The sequence below is a fragment of the Pelodiscus sinensis genome, chromosome 2 (assembly GCF_052426305.1).
Source record: "Pelodiscus sinensis isolate ZL-2025 chromosome 2, ASM5242630v1, whole genome shotgun sequence".
NCBI classification, from domain to species: domain Eukaryota; kingdom Metazoa; phylum Chordata; order Testudines; family Trionychidae; genus Pelodiscus; species Pelodiscus sinensis.
In genome coordinates, this window is record NC_143053.1 from 206,067,094 (window position 1) to 206,088,684 (window position 21,591).

Here is a 21,591-nt window from a genome sequence, read left to right on the forward strand (position 1 = left end):
TACAAATATTTCACCAATAAAACAAAATAAACTGCATTTTTCAATTCATCTCAGACAAGTACAGTCAGTCCTCCTACTTGTTCAATAAATTATTATAACAAATGAATTAGTGTACATTTACAGGAAATAACGCTTCCTGATTCTTCTTTACAGTATCACCTGAAAATGGCATAATTGTAGCCTGCATTGCAAGGTATTTCCATGCCCGATATGATAAACATTCCCATGTCCCTTCACACTTTGACTTGTAGGCTCTAAAATTTCACATTGTTTTAAGTTAAAAAAAAATCTACATTTGTAAGTTACACTTTCATGATAAACAGATTATATTCTATGTATTCATATGATGTGAACTGACTATTTTTTATTTTTATTTTTACAGTGAAAATATTTATACAAAAATATAAAGCGAGCACTGGAGCTCTGTATACTTTCGCATTCTGTATTGTCATTAAAATCAATCTATTTGAAAATGTAGAAAAACCCTAAATTATAAACTGAAATAGGAATTCTGTTATTGTTTAACAATGCATTTAAAATTATGATAATCACAACGTTTTAAATCTCACAATTGTCAAAGTTAGACAGGACTCACAGATTTGTCAGACCGCTCTGTTTATTCAGCAAAGCTGCTCTGCTAAATTAACCCAGAAAATGTGAGTGCCATACAAGGTTCAAACCCCTTGATTTATACAGTCAAAAGAAAGGCAAGTTAACAGGATTAAAAGGAGGAGCAAAACTTCACGTGATTAGTGTCAGACTTAGTCAAGTATCTTCATTTCAACATCAAGCACACAGCAATCTCCGGTCCATATCTCCCTGGTTATTTTAATTGCTTTCTGCTTAACACTTAATGTTCCTTTTCCTGTTAACTCAGGCCCACCTGGCTAGCACATTGATCTGCATACCTGTTCAGAGACAAACAGTATTCCTTCAACTTATTCAATTATTACAGCACAATTCATCTTTCTACTTTCACACAATTAAATGTGATTTTTAATCGTTTGACAACCTTAGTTATAATATCATTAGCTGGCCGCTCTGTTGATCATTCAAACAGTGTATCAATTTTGTAACTCAGTAGAGTGTTTTCTAATCCAGGATTATGATTTACCAAGGGGTAGAAAATGCCAGCACAATACCTGAGAAAGATAGAGGAAAGGGCCAGAAAAGTTGAGGCATGACTGGCTTTTCTGGCTTGAAGTCATAAAATCAGCAAAGAGCCAACCAGCAGTAACAATATACTATATTGAAAATACATTCTCTCAAAAACAAACCAGAAATTTAATCAGAAATTTAAAAAGTTTCAAAGATACTACACTGCACAGCCAAACCTCTTGCAATGCACTTGCTCACTTACATTTTTGGAGTTAAAATCAAGAATGGTGAAGCTTAGAAAGTGTTATAGGAGCTGAGACTGTCCATTGAGCAGAGTCCAGCAGTCTGTCTTGTGGAATGCTCAGGGATTTCACAGGAAAACAACAGAGCAAGACAAACATACCTCTTTACCAACTGACAGCAAATCTAGAGCACCAATAAATGCTTTCTATGTGATTAGACAAAGAATACCGTAACCAATGTCCACAGTTTTAAGTCTTCTACCTAGTGATGGCTAGTTCTGATATTTATTTTGCCTGTTCTTTTTTTTTGAAGTGTTTTTAGTTACAGATTAACAAGGCTACTACCCGAGACCTGCTTCGCTTGTGTGTAACAACCCATTTGTGGAAGTTTGATATGTACAGAAGAACAAAAAATAAAATAAATCTGCACTTCCTCAAGTCTACTACTAATAATGGATTTTATGTTTGTGTTCTGCAGTTTCGGTTGGAAAGAATGTTCTATCGCTGTCTGTAGCAGACATCAGGATGTTAAGTTTCAAGAGGATACAAAAACCTTCCATCAGTCTGGGAAAGAAAACAAAGCAAACCACACAGTACGCATTAAAGAATCCTATGGTCACAGTCCTTCAGAGCATAAACAAGCCAGTAGACTGGTATTAATATGCCTTAACTCCTTCAGTTAAAAAACCACCAGCTTAAAAGACTGAAAACCTAGCCTTACTTTACTGGGTAAGGTGGCAACAAGCCTTCCTAGCAGCTGTTCAGTCTTCTGTTTTTACATTCATTTCTATTTTTCTGCATTTCCCTTGTGGTGTGGAATGGGAGGGGGGGGGGTCTTTTTCCATTACTAAAAACATTTTTCACATTCCTGAAGCTTGACAATTAGATTTTAAAACTCTTTTTCAAGAAATGCCTGTTAATAGAACCTGGGAACAAACAAGTAGAACAAGACTTACCACTTGCGGTAAATGTAATCAACAAAGATTGAGTAGAACTGCAGTGACTCTTGAGTAGTTATTAGTAGGAGCATAGGATTTGCCACCTTCTATATTTAGCTTGAAACGCACTACACTCTAATCTGCTCTAGTGAGGGTCAGCCTTTATAAGGCACTCACTAAAGTACTGGCCCAGGAGCAAAAGCACTTTAATCAGGAAATTGCAGAAGCACTAGCCTGAGCAAAACAGTTTCTCCCTGAAGAGCTAAATCTAAAACAGTGCAGTGTAATACATTGCAAGCCAGATTTTACAGTTCTGTTAACAAATAAATAAAATGCTTATGGATGAAAAATTTATTTAAAAAGTTTTGAAATGAAAATGTATCCATGAAGGTTTCCCTTAAGTGTTTATTTTAAAGCAACTCCTGTATCGATACTATCAGGACTGCAGATAAATATCTACATCTTCAATTTTAAGCTGTATACAATGTGTTTCCCACATCAAAGTGCACCTGTCATGTATCAGGAGACAAAGTCCTCAGGATCTTGAACTCCATCCTGAAATGAGCCAATTTTCAGGAAGCTCAGTACCAAAGGAGGGTTTTGTAATTCCAGCTGGAAGAACTCTGCCTCTGGGAACAGAGAAGTGTTGAGGGATAGAAAAAACACAGGAAGCAGAGGCTCTCACCCAGCTGGAGTTTCACAGAAGTCAGGAGAGGCTGAGCAGAGGCTGGGGCACACACCTACCACGATTCTCTCTTCAGAACCAAAAAGATCTCTTTGTTGAAATTAATGCTGACAAGAGCAGTCTTGGTTTCTGCCCTATGTCCTAAAATAGTTCCCAGACAGGAGAGTATTTCCAAGGCAGAGCTAGGACAAAGCAAGTTGGACAATATCACAGGGCAGCCCTTATGTCTCAGGAGGCATCTCTATGGATCCTGGGGATAAGCAAGGACTGGAAGCTCTTCAAACTCATCTCCAAAATTCACTGAACAAGACGAACCTTGCCTAGCTCTTTGGTTTCTCTGACCTCCTCCACCCCATGCATGCATAGGGGGCTTTTAGCAGTACTTAGGAAGTGCATCACTCCACTCTCTCTCCTGCCTCTCTCTGAAGCCCTTCTCCTTCCCCCCACCCTGCTCCTGGGGAACCAGCTGCCACCCTGTGCTGCACCCTCTGTTTGAGGCAGCAATGCAAGACAGCAGTGGCTCCCTCCGGGACACAGCTGGCTCCTAGCATGCACTGGCTCCCACCAGCAGCCCCACCACTCCTGGGGAGCTAGCTACCTGCCTCTGCACTTCTGCCTCTGATACACATGCAGCATCCCAGAGTGGCAGCTAGCTCCCAGGAGTGGGGAAGGGAACCTGTGTGTAACCCTGAATGTTAACTGATAAGCACAGGCTTATCAGTTAATTTACACAGTTAGACATTAACATCCCTATTCCTCACTCAATTCCTTGAGTGTTTTAGAATGCATTCCATCCACCCCAGGTGTCTTGAAAGTAGGCAACTTGTCCAAGTAATTTTTAACATACTATTTCCATATTTTAGCCACTGATGCCATCTCATTTCCACTGGCATTTACTATGTTAGAAGAGCTGTCCTGAGCAATCCTCCTACAGAAAACAAAACATGCCAGAAAACAACACACGGTTCTTTGCTGTCTGGAAAAGTAGCAGAGACGTTTAGATTATGAGCTAACAATCTGTACGTGGAAAATTCATAAATTACTTTTAGTAATGAACACATGATAAGGAGGTGACAGGTTAGACTGGATGTAGCTGGATGTGATACAACATGAGTTTCTCGCAAAATTCTCGTCAAGCTTTCCATTGCAATATTTAGCTATTGTTCAGATTCTTCCCTCCTTCCCATCTCCTTTCCTGCATTGGAAACCTCTACATTTACCCTGGCACTGTTCCTGTAAAGGCCAGCACCAAGGATGAGAAGCTAACGAAATTCTCATGACCACAGAAATAGGCCATAGGATGAAGCACTTACTAAAACAACAAATAGTCCTGCGGCTAGGAATGTAAGCAACTAGTCAACTATCCGATAAGTTCATGCTTATCCAATAGCTGAGCAGTCCCTTGATTAGTCGCTTCCCCCCTTTGATAGAGGCAGCAAGGAGGGGAAGCAGGAGCCAGTGCTGGAGCTGGGTGGAGCCGACTTAAAGGCCGGTTCCCCCAGCACCATCTCTGCAGGGGGCAAGGGAGACAGGCTTAGGGTTGCCACATGTCTGGTTTTGAACTGGACAGTCCAGTATTTGAGCTTTCTGTTTGGGAAACAAATTGAAAAAACAATTGAGAAATATAAATGTCCGGTATTTTCTAACTAAGATGTAATGTCATGTGTTCCCGGTATTTTTGTTGGAACCATCTGGCAACCCTAGACAGGCTAACCCCTGCCTGCTGACAATTAGTACATTTAAAAGGCAGAGCTGCACTGGGATTAGCTACTGGGGCTGGAAATTCCGTCGACCAGTTGATTAAACTAAATGTAACATCCTTACCTGTGACATCTTAGAGACTAATGATAGACAGACAAACAAACATGAGCTTTCGTGGGCAAAATCCACTTCCTTGGATGAGCTTCAGTGGATGAAAAAGGGGGGAACCTCACAATTTATATACAGAAAAAGACGGGAGAGTAGAAAATTAGCACTGGCACTTCAATTGACAGGCACTGCTCCCCTCCCCTTTCTTTTTCATTATAAATTGTGAAGATCCTGCTTTTTTCTCCACTGAAGCTCATCTGAAGAAGAAGGTTTTGCCCTTGAAAGTGTCACAGGACGACTTGTTGTTTTTAAAATTACAGACTAACAGTGTGACTCCTCTGAGACTTACTAAATGAAGGTCAAATTCTGATTCCCTTACTCTCACAGAATAGTACTTTACTCCAAAAAGAACTTAAGTGGGACTAGTTATGGCAGTAGTGGGCAACCTAAAGTCACAAGCAGCGCACTGGGGCTCCACCTGTGACCCATGGACCTGATTACTGCCCCCACTTCCCCCCGCCCACGCACCTCTTGCACTGAGGCGCTTCTTGATCCTTTTCCCTCCCAACCTCTCAAGCACTTTTGGAGGAGCCATGAGTTGCCCACAGTGTTCCAGCTCCACCATGGTAAGGATGTTCCAGCTCTGGGAGGGAAGGGAAGGAGCATGAACTTAACAGGGCAATTTGCACACACTGAAAGTGCTGGGAGGGAGGGGGAAGAGCAGGTAGGTGTAGGGTTCCAGTGCCATGGTGCACGAGAGGTGCGTGGGGAAGGATGGTAGATGGGGGGGGCCAGAGCAAGCTGCTGTGGCCCACTGAGATGAAGGAGGGCAACTCATGGAGCCCACCCATCATTCCTGGTTGCCCATCCCTGAGTTAGGGAATAAGATACTATTTAACCAAAGTGCATCAAAATCCAGTTTTTCATGCATATTATTTCTCTATATATATTAAAAAAGCTTTTCCTGCCATGAGACAAAACAATATCATCAGCCCACTTGAAAATGGAGTCTCAGCATCTCACTTACTTGTGCTTCAACCAGAACCAACTGCGAAACTGAGATCTCTCTATAGCTCTGTCTGTAATATATAATACATGAACAAAAGACCAATTAACAGGGTTTTTTCTATGCAGTTTAGTTTATTCACTTTTCTATATAATCAGTTTAAGATTAACAGGCTCAGAGGAGGATTGGTGAGCATAGTGAGCATGGGGTGCAGCCCCCTAATTATTATTAATCCTGTATTTCTCTGCTAGGAAGTTACCTGCGGTGTTATGGACTGATTTTCCTTATTATATATAACACGAGGCAACTAGATGCTGACCTCTGGTTTCATATTTGTAAGAGTGCCTCACTTGCAACTGATTATCCTGTTCAAGACTACATGAAGATAACATAGTAGCAGATTACAAAATATAGTAGGTACTAAATATAACTAGGGGAAGTTGTCCTTTATTATCAATGCCTGGTGGAAAAATAAACAAGGGGAGGATAATGTGCATACCATCATGTATTAGCAGCTGACAACTAAATATCAGTAATGGAAGTTTTTTTCCAGAAACTGAGTAGGCAGAGATATAAGACCACTGTGAGGATGGCATACTCCTAGAAACTTTTCATTTAGCATTCTTCTCGTAAGAGTTTTGTGCTGCTAGAGGACGTAAAAAAAACCTGTACATTTTGAAATATTACATAAACAAGATACTTTAACCTAACATCAGTTAGGTACAAACTCCCAGCTGGCATGTCCTTCCAGTATAAATATCTCAAGGGAGAAGAAATGGATGAGAGGAGTTGGTATAATTAGGGTTCAAATTACAAAAAGAGTTTTAAGCATAACATGCTTCCAATCTTCACATAAAATCCATTCCACTTACACCAGAAGTAATTCAATACATTTTGCAGATGCTCAAACTACATTTTTGATGCGTGAAAAAAAAAATTCATGAATAGTGTTTCTCTCAGAAACCATAATGGCAAGAGAGTGAGGAGGGGACAAAGGAAGACGAGGTTCTGGTGAGTAAACCAGCAACATGGAAGAGGTACCAGTATGCTTTACTGCCATATCTTGGTCCAATCCAATTTAAACACATTTTAGCAAAGCTAGTCTATAATGCATTTGGAAAAAACCTACTTACAGTTACTCAATGTTTTTTCAACCCTAGGAGTAATTTATTTAGGAAATTAAAAGGTTATCAAGCACATGCTAGGAAAAAAATGCTAGATACAAATGCTGGGTGGTGAAAAGGAATACCAGCAGCCCCCCCAATCCAACACAGACATCTACACTCACTGGTAAAAGGGAGAGCACAGATTCCCAGTAGGATGCAGTCCTGTAACCTTCCTCAAGTATTTCATCTTCTAGACCAATCTCTGGCTAGTACGGGGGTGGGGAGTCAAACTTTTGGCGGGAGGGCCACATCTGGGTAAGCAAACTGTATGGCAAGCCATAAATACAGTAATTCCTCATTTAACACGGCAGATACATTTCAGAAAATGATCGTGCTAAGTGAAAACGTGTTATGTGGGGTCAATTTTCCCATTGAAAATAACGGAAAAGATGGGGCACATTTGCGCTCGCAGCTCCAGCCTGCACTTTTTAGCAGCTGGGACCAGGACATAAAGTTGGGGGAGAAAGGGGACTGGGTTATAGCTCCATTTTGGAATTTAAAAATTTTAAATAAAACAAACATGGCAGAGAAGTTGGTTCCTTCTTCCAGCAACAGGTTATATTATATACTGCTGAGGATGAAGACACCAGTGTATGAGGGGACAATAAGCAGCACAGGTCAACACTTGAACAAGATTCAGAGCTGAGATTCTAAAATTCTTCCACAGGCTTGGAGAGTCATTTGAAAAAATCATGGAAAGAAATTCAGAGAAGGCAATTTACCCCATAAGTGTTTGACTTTGGTGGTGGGTGGGAAAGCAAATATTTCACTTCTATTTGACATGACAGAGTGAACAACAAATAGCAGGAACAGATGAAATAAATTATTCCATGAAAGTATTCACCATTTTAAGAGTGAAGAGGAATACATTATTCTAATGTGAGCAAACTAAAATCTACTTACCGTGGAGTGATCTCAGAGTAACTCCACTGACTTCAGTGAATTATTTAAGACTTACACCTGGGTAAGTGAGCAGAATTTGAGTTAACATTTCCCCCTTCAATAAGAAAACCATTTTAAACTAGATGCCTCACTTCACAAAGCAAATACAAGTAACACATTGACCTGGGTCAGTTATCTTCATTCACAATGTTCAACATTCATGTTAATATTCTAAACTGAAAAACTATCACAAGTAATGAGTACACTGTTTGTATATTTGCAGCTTCAAACAGCAGCCATTTGGTAGCAGAAAGAAATATAAAAATATAGGAAATATGATGCTAGTAATTTACCAAGGTTCTGAAGTGGACAAAAAACCCTCTAAATGCTCTTCTTTTCAAAGCTTCCTCACTATTAAAACTGGATTCAGACCTCTTTCTCCACCACATTCCTCTCAGAAGCAAATTTTTCTAGCATTTTGCACTCATAACTGTCATTGGAAACGGGAGTTTTCTATGTGAAAAATGCACTACAGGGTCCCCTGGAGTGGTGTTGGTGTAAAGAAAGAGTCTGGCCCTCATTATAGCACAATCTCTTCGTCACTCCAGGGGAAATTCAATTTTAAAGGAGTCTTAAAAAAATGGGAGTAAAACACCAATAAAAGTAAAACGTGTGCTTTAAGATGTGCGTGGTTCCAATAATCATATATATAGTAGCCCAATGTCTGAGAGTCTGTAATGTTGAAATGCTGGCTGTTCCCTCTGGGGGGGCGCTGTTGCCTGAAATGCTGGCTGTTCCCTTTGGGTGGCCCATGTTGCATGGGGAGTTTGGGGCCCATACGGCCGCTTGCTCCCCCGTGGCGGCCCAGCTGAGAGGCGCAGAAGTCAGCTGAGCGCCACGGCGGGAGGGGAAGGGGGTGGTAATGTGCAGCATGACAGCGGCTCCAGGCCCTGCCCCCAGCCGTGATCACCACCACCCCACCCTCCTTCGCCTCCCGCCAAAGCGCTCGACTGACTTCTGTGCTGCTCAGCCAGGCCGCCGCGTGGGAGCAAGTGGCGCAAGCGACTGTTTGGGCTCCAAACTCCTCATGCAGCACGAGGAGCGCTGAGCCCAAAAGGCCATCTGGGTTCCGCGGTCCCCCGTGTGAGAGGCAGGGGGGGAGGAGAAGAGAAAGAGAGAGACAGAGAGAGAGGCGGGAGGCGTTGGAGAACGGGGGGGGGGGGGAGGCAGGAGGAGGAGGAGGAGGAAGAAGAAAGAGAGACCGAGACCAGAGGCTCAGGAGAGAAGACTAACATGGAGGAGAGACCTGAAAAGCCCATCTTATGACGGACTAATTGGCTAGTGTAAAAATATTCTTGATTAACCTTATGAACAGAAGTAACTCTCTGATACGGATGCAATTATTCTGAGTTGACCTCACTGTAAGCAGACTCTGATTAGAATAATTTCTGTGTTCCTCTTCACTCACTCTTCATCATAAATACTTTCATGAAAGCTGAATCTTCATTTGATTTAATCTGTTCCTACTGTTTATTCTCCACCTGAAGTCAATTTCATTATTATGACATCAGAATTTTCACAGCAACCAGCTGATGTCAGAGGGCTATAACTTCAGATACCGATTAAACAGCAGGAGCAAACCATAAAGACAAAATAAAATCCACCTTTTTCATACATATCCCATCCACAAGAAAAAAAAATAAAGTATATATAAAAGCAAACATGCTTTTAACCAATGTTTCTTTTAAATTTTTCCACAAAGCATCAGAACTGAAAAGATTGTAAAACAACAGTATAAGATACTTTTATATATTACTGACAAACTGTAAGGTTCTGATATTTACCACATTTGCTGAAACAAAGGTTTGCAACTTAATTGATGCTGTCTTGGTATAGGAATATGTTCATCATCTAGTTGCCAGTAAAAGTAAACTACAGCATAGCAAAGCAAAACAACTATTAAGCATAAACTCCAGCCTAATCTATCTCCATATCTTTCCAATTTTCTAAAGATTCCCCTGCATGACCTCTCTGTTCCTAAACTTTTCACTGCATGACTCTCTCAATCCTAATTCATCCTCTTTTATAGCCTTGGTGGGAGCTAACAAGATCCATCTGCCAACATGACTCATCACTTAATTATACCGCAGCTTTATGTAAGACTCAAGTATCTAATATCAAGATAACTCAGTTCAGGAGAATTATGTTCCTATGCACAGTCCTAAAGTAGATCATTTTGCTGCAATGACTTTAAAGATGTTCACGGTATGAAAGTCCTCTTTAAAAAGAAATTTTGAACTTCCAAAAACTCTGAATCATAGAAACAAATGACCACTTGTAAGCAAGATTTCTATCATGTGGTAAGAATCACTAGCAGTTTACTTTTTCTAGAAGAAGAGTTTTCCTGTGTTCTTGGGAACTAAAAACAAAGAGTAATACAATATTTAAAAACTTTCACAAAGAACTTCATGTGTAATTTAGAAATCAGGGATCTCAAAGTCCCAGCCCACGGGCCAGTTCTTGCAGGAGTAATTGCACGGTCCAACCTGGGACTCCTGGCGGGCCGGGGAGGCCTGTCTGTTACTAGTCTCTAAGCATCACCCCTTCTCACCATCACCTTGCCCTCTCCCCACTACAGCTCCCTGAACCTGATTATACAGCTTTGGGGATCACTGGGAGGGCCTGTTGCCATGCAGCAGCAGTGGTGTCACACACATCCCCACAGTCCCTGTTGTGGCAAGAGCCGCAGGGGAAGTAGAGCCCAGCAGATCGAGTGCACCTGTCCAGTGCGCTCTGCCTCCCCACAGCTCCTGCCACTCCTGGAATATGGAGGCATAGGATGGCGGCTGCTGCATGACACAAGGCTCCTGGTGATCCCCAAAGCCATGCACTCGGGATGGGTGCCATGGCAGGAAGAGGATGGGATGATGGTGGGAAAGGACGGGGCTCCCACCTGCCCAGAGTCCCTGGTCATATTGCACAACCACTCTGGCCAGTACTGCCCTGCGGGGCCATGAGTTTGAGACTCCTGATATTAATACAAGTTACTATAGTAGAAGAACATATCCTGCTGTGAGCAATATTAAACAAGAGAAAACTGCAACTGCAACTACAGACCACAAGCTTTCTTTTTGCACATCTCCTAATTATTATATATTGCATGTGTAAGTAAGGCCTTGATCCTGCAAAACTGAACCAGACAGAAGTGTGCACTCTTACGGATCCCATTGCAGAACTGGAGCCTAAATCACTCTGTCATATCACTGATACAAGAAAAGAAATACATAGCATCTTTTCCTCAGGTGTCCTATTCTATCATATCCCAACATTAAAAAAAACCACTATATCAAAAGACTCTGGACTACATACTAACTGTGGGGTTTACATACACTCATTCCAGAAATAAACTATGTGGAGTTAGACAACACAAAACACATTTCCCTCAAATATTTGTATCCTCAGCAAGGTCTTCAAGTTAACTAATTGATCTAATATTAGAACAAAGCTGCTGAACCACTTAAGGCCAATAAATACCTTGTTTGAAACTAAAATCTCACTCTGAGCCCATCTTGTGATATACAGTCTTGAGATGTTTTATTCTGACAAATATTATGGGTAAGTCCATGGGTCTATCATTAGCGCAATGAGAGACACCTTGACTTGCGAATCAGGAAAGAGACCAAAAAAAGCAGGAAGTCTAATTTTGCAGAGCACAGTGCAATAAAACTGGAAGTGTCCTTAAATATCACAGAACAGGAATACATTCACCTGTCACTCCTGGAAGAAGCAATTGTTTTCAACTGCTTTCTGATGTGGCACTATTGATGGATATTTCAGTTGCCTTTGGATGGAAAGTCAGAATCTCCAGAATAATGAAAAACCAACTAGAGAAGAAATATTTTTTCAGCGATCGCTTAAGCATTCAAACAAATTGCATCTCTATATAAGCCCACCTCAATCCTGAGATGAAACATATGGCATTTCTGACATCTCAGTATGGAACTGTTTTTATTTGTAGGCTGACAGTGAGACACACATGACAGTTTATTGCCTTCAGTGCAGCATAAACAAGGGTCTTTAAATCTGAGAAAGCAGAATGAAAATTCTATGAACAAGATGAGAAAACATCAAAAATAAAGAGGCAAGCTGAGCTTGATAATCCCTCAGTCCACAAAGCAATACTAAACAGTCATTTAGGAACAGATGCAGAAAACACACGCTTACCTGTGCAGTAACGGTTATTCTAGAGTGAAGTGAATAGGTTATGCAACACATCAAAGGTGTATGTGGGTACAATTCAATCCATAGGTTCCCAGTTTTACCAGCAGGCAATCCATGTACCCACTCTTCCCTTGTGAGCCAAACCAAAGGCATCAAAGAGGCCGACCCACTCCCACCCTCTCCATAGCTTCATCTAGCTAGTAAGCTAAAAACTAAAAGTAGCAGGAAAGGTGAGAGGCTCATGGAACATCTATGTGCATAACACATTTAAAAGTGGTAGCATATAGATATGTAACCCTTTTCCCTACTTCAAGTGATTGAGCACATATTAGCCTCACTTGTTACATCCCTTACCAGTTAACTGGTGGGGGCTGGAGCAGCTGCCCGCTCACCCACACCAGGAAAGGGGTGGGGTCTGCTGGAGCAGCCCCTGTTCATGACAAGCCTGGGCCTGTCCGTGGCAGGTCCAGCTCCCCACCACAAGTTACACACTGACTTCCCAGCCCTGCTCCTGGGGAGCCCCACAGCGAAGCCTCTTCCCCATGAGCAAGGCCAGCAGGGAGGCAGCATCACTATCACCTTCCCAGAGAGGCTTCAATGCGGGCTCTTCAGTAAATAGCTTATGTAAGCTTTATACTGCTGAGCTTGCAGTGTATGTAACCAGTATTCCCTCTGAGCTGCGCGGCAGCACCACTTTATAGGTGATTAATAAGCCTTGCCTAGTCAGAGGCTCGGGGCTCCATGCACAGAGCTGACTGACTGGGCAGGGCTTATTAGTCACCTGTGAAGCTGTGCTGCTGCCTAGCTTAGAGGGAACACTGTGTGTAACCACCCCCCTGATTTTCAGTAGTTAGAGTTACCTTTTTAAACACATTTTTATATCCCTAGCACATACTCATATTTCACTCTAGCCCACTCATCAGCAGTTCCTACACAGGTGGAGGGAATTCAGACTACCTGGAGAGACTGAAACACTGACTTGCTAAAGTTGGCATCATTCTGGGATGCTTGAGTTACAGCATAGTGTCTGAGAAAGGTACATACACAGCCAATCATGTTGTAGCTTCACAAATATCGAGTACAGGAATATGGCTTAATAAGTGGAACGAGCTATTATCCTTAGTGGAGTAGAGACCTTTGCCAGATAATAGCAAAAGCATGAGCTCATCTAATATCTATGTAAAAGATGCTGCCCTTGAATGCTCAGCCATAGACTGCAAGCAGTCTGGAAGAGGACCCGGAAGAGGATCCAATTTTTTTTTTTAAGAGTCAAGATAAAATACCAGAAGCCTCTGAACATCCAACAAATAAACTTCTTCTGCCTTTGTCTATTCTACACTAAAATTCACATCTCAGGAAGTGAATCCAAAGCGCTGTGCTGCAATTCTCATGAGCGAAAGCTGTGGGTGCAAACTAAAGAATGGTTAGAAGACACCTGGTCTGCGATGCCAATATAGGTTGTACCTCCAAAATGAGCACACTTTGGTCTGGCAACATCTGTGCCAGGAACCTAAGAGCAGAAGGGCCAGCTGGGCAGGGCATCATGGTTGGCAGCCTGGCTGGGGGCAGCAGCAGCCTCCAGTGGCCCCCAGGAGTGTGGGACTGAGGCTGAAGCCCTGTGGCAGCACATGGTCGAAGTTCCTGTAGCAATCACCAAGAGCGCGGGGCAGGAAGTCCAGCTCCACGGTTGGCCCCTGCTATGCGAGGCCAGAGCCCCAGTCCCATGGCAAGGAGCCAGCAGCAGCTAGGCAAGCAGCCCAGCCAGGCTGAGAGGTATGGGGAGGCAGGGTTGCCTTCTGGGCAGCCTACCCAGCAGCAAGCGATGGAATTGGGGTCCAGTGACAGGAGATCTCCTCTAGAAAACTTTGTTGTTTGGGATCAGTCAGGTCCTGACGGTGCTGGACCAGGGAGGTCCTATCTATATCACTAGAGGCATAAACTCAGGCTAGGGCCTTTCACTCTCCCCACTTCCCACCCCATTGTTTTGTGCAATACGAGGCAGCTTCTGAATGTGGTAGTAGACCAAGCCCCACATGCAACTTAAGCAGCTGAATGCCTATTTTCTCTATGTCATGTGTCATCTGAAGAAGTGGGTTGTGCTCACAAAAGCTCATGATACTATATATATTTTTGTTAGTCTCTAAGGTTCTACCGGACCATTAATTGTTTAAGCTTTTTTTAGTTACAAACCAACACGGCTACCCCTCTGAGACTATCTTCCCCAGGTTCATGGATCTAAAGCAGAGAATGGCATTTTCCTGCAGCCCAGAATTAAGGAGGAAGTCCAAAGGAGAGGTGAGGCTTAGCACATACTTCTCTAGAGGATCTCACTTGGGCAGCTCTTTACCCAGCATGCTGGCTTTCTGGCTAACTTTCTAACATTCTCTTCCCCACTCGTATATGAACCTAATTCTGTATTGGTGGATTGTGGCATTGTTGCTACGGTTTTCTAAGTGCCCAAACATTAGGTACTGCAATGCTCAACACTACACTGCTTACCTCCATTTGTTGATCTGGTCTGGGCCTTAGTATTTCTGTTCCCTCACTTCCCCATCTGTAAAATGAGGATAATTAAACCCCTGTGAAATAGCAAAGTGCTAGGAGGATCAATACACTAGATTAAGTGTCTCACAATCTTTGTTAATAGATAGTAGTGGGAAGCACGTAAATAAGCATTTCTATGTTTTACTACAAATCACAGCAATGGAATGTGAATTATGGCAATATGAATGCCATATTTCCATCTAACAAGGCCATAAATATTTCTTTAATACAAGATATATGACACATATATGATTCTGGACATCCAACACTCCGGTCATCTGAAGAAGTGGGCTGTACCCACAAAAGCTCATACCACCATCTACCTGTTTTGTTGGTCTTTACAGTGCTACCAGACTGGTTTTTTTTTTTTAAGTTTATCCTGTACAGACTAACTTGGCTACCCCTCTGCAGTATGAAAGAAATTATCTGCATGTATATGAAACTGCACTTAAGTTGCAGCCCTTGGCATGTGCTGTGAGTATCACTGTGGCCCCCAGGGCTTCCAAAGTTGAGTAGCCCTGTCTTAAGGGATGAGGGGTGGCTTAGTTCCTAGACTGGCATCCAGAACATCAGCCTTCCCTGGGCTGCTTCCTATCTTCCTTATTTTTCTATCAGTTTGAACCATAGCACCAGTCTTCTGCTTATACTGTTCTTAGTACTTCAGGGCTTCAGCTCTGGGGAAAGAGGGGATACTTCCCAATTCACCCACAGTGTCCAGTTGCCCTTTCTTCCCTATAGTCAGGGGGCAGAGAATTCAGGCCAAATCACATTTTTTGGTTCTTACTTTGTAAAGTACTCTGCCTTGGTGGCTGCAGCCTATCTGCTTCCTTGCAGCCACTTCCTCCTTCATGTCCCCTGTCTCTCCCCCAAACTTTCAGAGCTTTTTCAGCAGCTCCTTCATAGGGAGCAAGCCTGTGCTCCTTTTTTGGCCCAATACTGTTACTTAGTGTGTGTGTGAATTCCATTACATTCCTCCCAATCAGGCTGAGTATTGCAGAGTCAGTCTTCACAGATGGGTCTCATCTGTGTCCCGTGAACTTTTCATATTTTTCTAGTCAAGGACATCTTTAGGATTTATGGGTCTCTATGCAGTACTATTGAACTAGTGCCTATTTACCCAATGGCAGATTGGGAAGGGAGAGAGGACTTTTTTTAAGAGGTGATTTTAGAATGTTCAGCAATACACCAATTAAAAAAATTTAAATTTAAACAATGAGACCCTAACACACAGCCTGGGCTACTCTTGCTTGCACTGTGCTTGACACGAGCGGTCTGGTAAGCTGCCATGGTCACTTTTTCAAAGTTTACCAGAAACATCTCTGGGTCATCCTCTGTTCCATTCTCACTAGGTTCAATGGAAGACTCAGAGCCAAATACGAACTGGAGCTACTTAACTCCCCAGAGTACCCTGGGGGGTGAAACAGTCTGGCCAAATGCTACACCAGTTGTTGCTGTTGGTTTCTTTGCTGGACTGCTAATTCCCTGATGAGTTGTTGCTGCTGCAAGGCTTTCTGCTGTTGCTAGGCAGCTGCAGAAGCAATGGGTCTGCTGCAGCTGCTGTTGCTAGTACATAACTTACTTGGACAGCTTGTCCAAGTCCATCTTTCTCCCACACCTTTCCCATTCTCTGAGTCTTAAGGTAGCTCTTCTGGGAAGTTTAATGTCCTGGAGGACAAGCTCCAGTTCATCACTCCTCCAGAGTCTCTGGGATCTCTTAGGAGGCTGGGGAAAGTGATAGAGGGTTCTGGACCTCTCCCTCCACTAGGTCCAAGAGCAAAGTCCCTTCTGGCTCCCACTCCAGATCAGCCTCCCCGGGTCACTTCCTGTTTTCCTTTGAGCTTGGGGCACAATGCCAGTCTTCTGTGTATATAGTTTTGGTAGTTCAGGGCTACAGCTGCATGGAGGGATGATTCCCAAATCAGGCTTCGAGTCAGCTGCTGTCCGGGAATCAGTAGGAAGGGAATCCTGACAGAGTCTTACTCACAGTCCTGGTCTTTGCCCTGTAGATTGCTCTACTCCAGTAGATTCAGCCAGGCTTTCCTCCACACTCTCTACTGCCAGATCTCCCTTTTAAGCAGGGCCTGCATAGGGAATATGCTTGGCAGCTGCTGAAAGGGAGGACCTTCTTGGTCCCATATTGTTCCACCTCTCCTTAGTCTGGGCTCTGAAGACCCTATTATATCACATCACAATGTGTATTCTTTATGAAAGTGTGCTTATGATATGGCTATGACATAACTGAGATGTACCTGATGGCCTGTATTATTTCCAGGGCTCAACAAATCCACTTCTCTACTCGCCCATGGCGGGTAGATTTCAGCCAGTCGCCCCGTTCACTGGTGGTTCGTGCATGCACAGTGTGGGTCTCACGCATGTGCATTGCGGGGCTGGCGAGTGGTTTTTGCCACGATCATCGAGCCCTGATTATTTCTGTATCTGAAGTGAGGAATACTGACCTTGTATCTGTACAGTATTTCAGATGGGCTACTTTGGAGATCACCCATACCAACACTTCAAGGTATAACGACGAAATGGCCTTTAGCCTAAACAACAGCCTATGAAAGAGCTTAATCTTCCTGTGGATGCTTCAGTCAGCCTGTGAGTAATGGCTGCCACAGCCCTGCAGAGACAGGCATCCAAGTCACCTGATACTGAATGCTCCTTTTCCCCTTTTGGAATGCCACTGTTTTTTCACTGGAAGACAATGGATTCCTGCCTTACACAAGAGCTATACAAGGCACAAGAGAGAGACCTCATTGTGGTTTTCCTCTGCCTCCCCACCAAAGACATTGAAATACACCTGGAAACAGGAACTGTGTGTGTAAAATTAGGTCCAAGTTTAAAAGATGTCCGGCTTGTGAGTCCAGCTGAGATCTCAAGCTGCAGTCCAGTACAGCTGTCTTGCAAAACTTTGTCATCTGCCTGCAACAACATCTAGGATGAAGAATTACCATTTATAACCAATTTATTTAACCAATCAAGCTTAGTTTGTATGTTTTATGTACTTCTGTTTTCTACCTCTTTAAGCATTTAAAATAAGTTTATTAGTTATAAAAAGTGTATTTCATTTTCTATAATACAACCCCAACTCATAATGGAGCAGGGGTTAGAGAAGCTGTGCATACCTTCTTCCACATCGATGGACGAGACTTATTTAATAATATACCTTAGGTCTGCACTCTAAGGGTACCTCTAGACAACAGCGTTATTTTGGAATAACTAATGACACACGTCTACACACACGCAGTTATTTCAACAATGTCAAAATAATGTCCATCGAGAGAACTTCTTACTCTGACTCCTGTAACCCTCACTTTACGAGGATTAAGAGTAGTCGGAGAAAGAGTGTGTTATCTCAGACTTGCTGCTATGTAGACAGCACCAAAGGCTGAAATAAGCTATTTCAACTTAAGCTACAGAATTGACATCGCTTAAGTTGTGTAGCTTATTTCGGAGTTAGCCCTGCTGTGTCCCTTATTGAGGTGGACAACTGACTGCTGAGGCAAATCCGTTAAGCTAAGCCTTCCAAGAGCTGATCTCACTGTGTGTGGTTTTGCACGTGATCCTCCCTGTGTATGTGCTGGAAGAGGCGTAAAAAGCCTGGCTAAGCAAAACTAGAAGAAAAGATGCCAAATTGCCACAACAAGCAGGGTCAGTAGTATCTCACAGGGAGCACTGTCATACCCAACTCAGAGCTTCTCAAAGAAAAACAAAGGTCACAAATCCCTTTCAATGGAAAGAGTTAGGCAACCTAAAGACAAGAGTCGCTACCAGCCCTCCCTCACTTGCAATCTATTTAGTTAAAACACATGTATAATGCAGCTGAAGTTGTGTGTTTATATTATTAATGAAAGAGACTATGGCAGAGCATGACCACTGAAATAGTCCCAATAAGTAAAAACAAGTAGACAGAAGACACAATCTGGAATGTACGAGTACAATAAAATAGAATCTACACACACTTGTATATTTATTATAAAAACAACAGCAACAAAGTCCAGGAAGTCCTTCTCTCACAAGACATATGTACATCTATAGACTTCATTAATTTTGAAACTCAGTGAGGCTATTCATCATTGAAACAATGGAGCAGGATTTAAACACCACAAAAATATGCTCAAATAAATTGACCTGATTTGTACTTACCAAAGAAGGAAAATTCAGCTGGCCAATTAAGCAATCCCTTAAAAGATTACCTATAAAACAAAACAATGCAAGTTATTTTGTTTTAGGAATTTTCTTAGGAAAGTGAAGTCTCCTCTTTCCTAAGCTTATTGGATGACAAATTTGACTATGTCTATACTATCGTTTTTGTGAGCAAAACATTTGTCACTCAGGGGTGTGAAAAAAACTGCACACCTTGGGGTCCAACCAGTTCTGAAGCAATAGCCATTATAGTGCTATAGCCTACTGCTGTTCCAATTAGCCACACTAAACCAACCAAATAGCAACATATAACTAGTGGCTAAAGTGTTGGACATGACGGATTACACAGACAGAAGTACCAGTATGGACTAGGGATGTAAAATCCTGGTTAATTAACTGGCTAAATATTAGGTTTGCCGGGCTGGGAACAAAAAAGTTACTTTCCCTCTATATTAATCAGAATTCACTTCCTAGGTACTCATCATACTATATTATGATTAATTTTTAAGACTATGACAGACTGATATAAACAAAGCTTTAATTCTGGGTGAAATTAATTCATAGTAATTTAACTCAGCAAGCAAGAAAAATTGTTTTAAATACTTCTAATATTAATTTCCATTTTTACTTTATTTCATTTTTCTAAAAAGAATAGTTCTTACTGGTTAGTGTAACTGCCTGCTTACTAAAGTATACCATCTATACACATTTATTTAAGCAATTATACAGGTGAATAATTTTTTTAAAAAATTTCCTTTGTTTAATTATGTTAGAAAATGGTAACTGATGCATTTCTTTTTTGCTAGATGACAAACATTTTCATGTATTATGTTCCTCAAGCTGCATTTGGACAACAACTGAAAGTCAAATTGGACATGCATTCCTTAAAGCAGTATTTTAAAATTGTTTACAGTAAATAAAACTATAGTAAAATGTACTGTTTGTATCACAAAAAAGTTTTATATGTTTTGCATTTAAAAGTAGCTGATTTATTAAATAAATAAAAGTATTATCTGTAGTTAGTGGACTGAACAGAATGTTTCTGGTCACCATGTCCTTCCAGATTTTAATACTACATATCTCATCCTCTCACACCTTGTTTTTACTCATACTTGAAAAGGAAAACAAGCTTTCTAGCTTTTTCAACTGTTTTTCAATTTTGAATGAGTTAGTTATTGAAACTGAATTAGCGAAATAACTGAAAAGAGGATAACGCTATCCTCTTCTTCAAGTGCAGAGACTGTCAAAAGCTTGTGTAGCACTTCAGCATGCTCTACCCAGATGTGCAGCCAATGACTTCTATGAGCACAGTAAGTTGATGCCACTTAAAACTTCAGCAGCAACCATATCTTCCTGAATATTTTAATTTAAGTTGTTTGAATATCGCATAAGAAGTTTGGCCTTTAATCTAGATTGTTGGTCTCAAATATATTTTAAATAGTTTTTTTTAAACTATTTTCCACAGATTTTGTTTAATAAATGAGGCAGAAGGGATTTTTAAAGGAGTGGGGGGGGGGGGGAGGAGAGGTTAGGAAAAACATAAACAAGACCACCACCACAGGGTTTCTGATACCAGAAAAATCAACAGAATGGCACAAACCACCTATTTTTCCTTTTTACAAATCATCTTTAATCCCTTCTACATTGTCACCATCTACATGTTTTGTTAGTTAGTCTTTAAGGTGCTGCTAGACTATTTGTTGTTTTTTAAGTTTTGCCATAATGAATGTGTTAAGTCTTTTAAATGCCACTGGACTGGTTGGTTTTGTTGAAACAGCCTAACACAGCTCCTTCTGAAACCTGTTATCTTGAACAGACTCTGATGTATTCTAGGGTTTTGTTTGTTTTACATTGGACCTTTAATCCAGCCTTTTATTATTTCAATGCAAATTCCTAGATGGGTGAATATATTAAGTAGAAGAAACGGAAATGCGTATTTAGTAACATTTTCAGCTATTATTTTCCTCGACAGAAAACACCTGTCCACAAAAGCTAAGTAGGTTTATGAGCACCAAAATAAGATATAGTTGGGCACATTATAAATGAACAAGTAAACAAACCCCAGAAGGTGTTTGTGACCCACAGGTCAGCAGATACCGGCACGCACAATTTGTAACGTGTGTGGGGGGGTTTAAGCTAAGTAGTAATATACTTAAGACACCTAAAGGTCAGACCTCACATCCCAGAGTTCATATAGGAGCAATATTTTAAAATGGGGGAAACTCCTACCAGATGGGGCGAGGGGGATGCTAAACCCAGGCTGCGACCCCCTGAGCTGCAGAGCCGGGGAGGCGCCCCTGTATAAAACTGCAGCGCGCCCAGTAGCCGACCCTCTGCTCCACACAGATCGCTCTTAGTACACAACACAACTAAGCAGCCACCTGCTTCGTCACGGCCCGTGTAACAAGGGGGAGCGGGGGCTGAGCATCCCTCCCAACCCCCCTGAATGGGCTGCCGCGTGCACCCCACACCCGGCCACCCGCGGGGCCAGGGGCTCAGTGCCCAGCTGCTGCCCGAAACAACTTGCGGAGCAACCGGTGCTGGAGGGAGACCCAGCCCCAGCCCCAGCTCAACTCCCTGCCCCTGCCCGTGGGGCTGCCCGGCAGCGCCGCCCTTACCTGTGGGGCTGCCCGGCCGCAGGAGCACTCGCAGCAGCCGCGCACAATGAAGCAGCGAAGGGCAGCACCGCAGACACATTAGCGCCCCAGCTGTTCGCTCGCTCCGCCCGACCGTACCATCGGCCCGCTAACGCGGGGGGGGGGGGGTAGAAGATAGGCAAAGGAGGCGACAGGAACCGCCAACCCGCGCGGGGCCTGAGCCCCCCCGGCCTACACAGAAGGCAGCGCGAGCCCCT

The 21,591-nt window shown here is 42.5% G+C and overlaps 1 protein-coding gene across 11 annotated transcripts in view; it reads right to left on the minus strand.

The window, feature by feature from the left end:
• BZW2 (basic leucine zipper and W2 domains 2) overlaps positions 1–21,575 on the minus strand; it is a 93,572-nt gene extending 71,997 nt beyond the window's left edge. For 2 of the 11 annotated variants that reach the window (XM_075922261.2, XM_075922263.2), the window contains exons 1-3: positions 21,356–21,575; positions 18,738–18,787; positions 17,392–17,525 (exon numbers count right to left, since the gene is read on the minus strand). In XM_075922261.2, the coding sequence (XP_075778376.1) occupies positions 17,392–17,525; positions 18,738–18,787; positions 21,356–21,434 (263 nt within the window). In that variant the 5' untranslated portion in view covers positions 21,435–21,575. Of the gene's footprint in view, positions 1–595; positions 1,008–1,360; positions 1,497–2,296; positions 2,431–5,799; positions 5,852–7,847; positions 7,905–14,546; positions 14,602–17,391; positions 17,526–18,737; positions 18,788–21,355 lie in introns of those variants that run through there. The other 9 variants (XM_075922262.2, XM_075922266.2, XM_075922264.2 and 6 more) reach the window with 9 other exon arrangements.
• Positions 21,576–21,591: the final 16 nt, after the last annotated feature.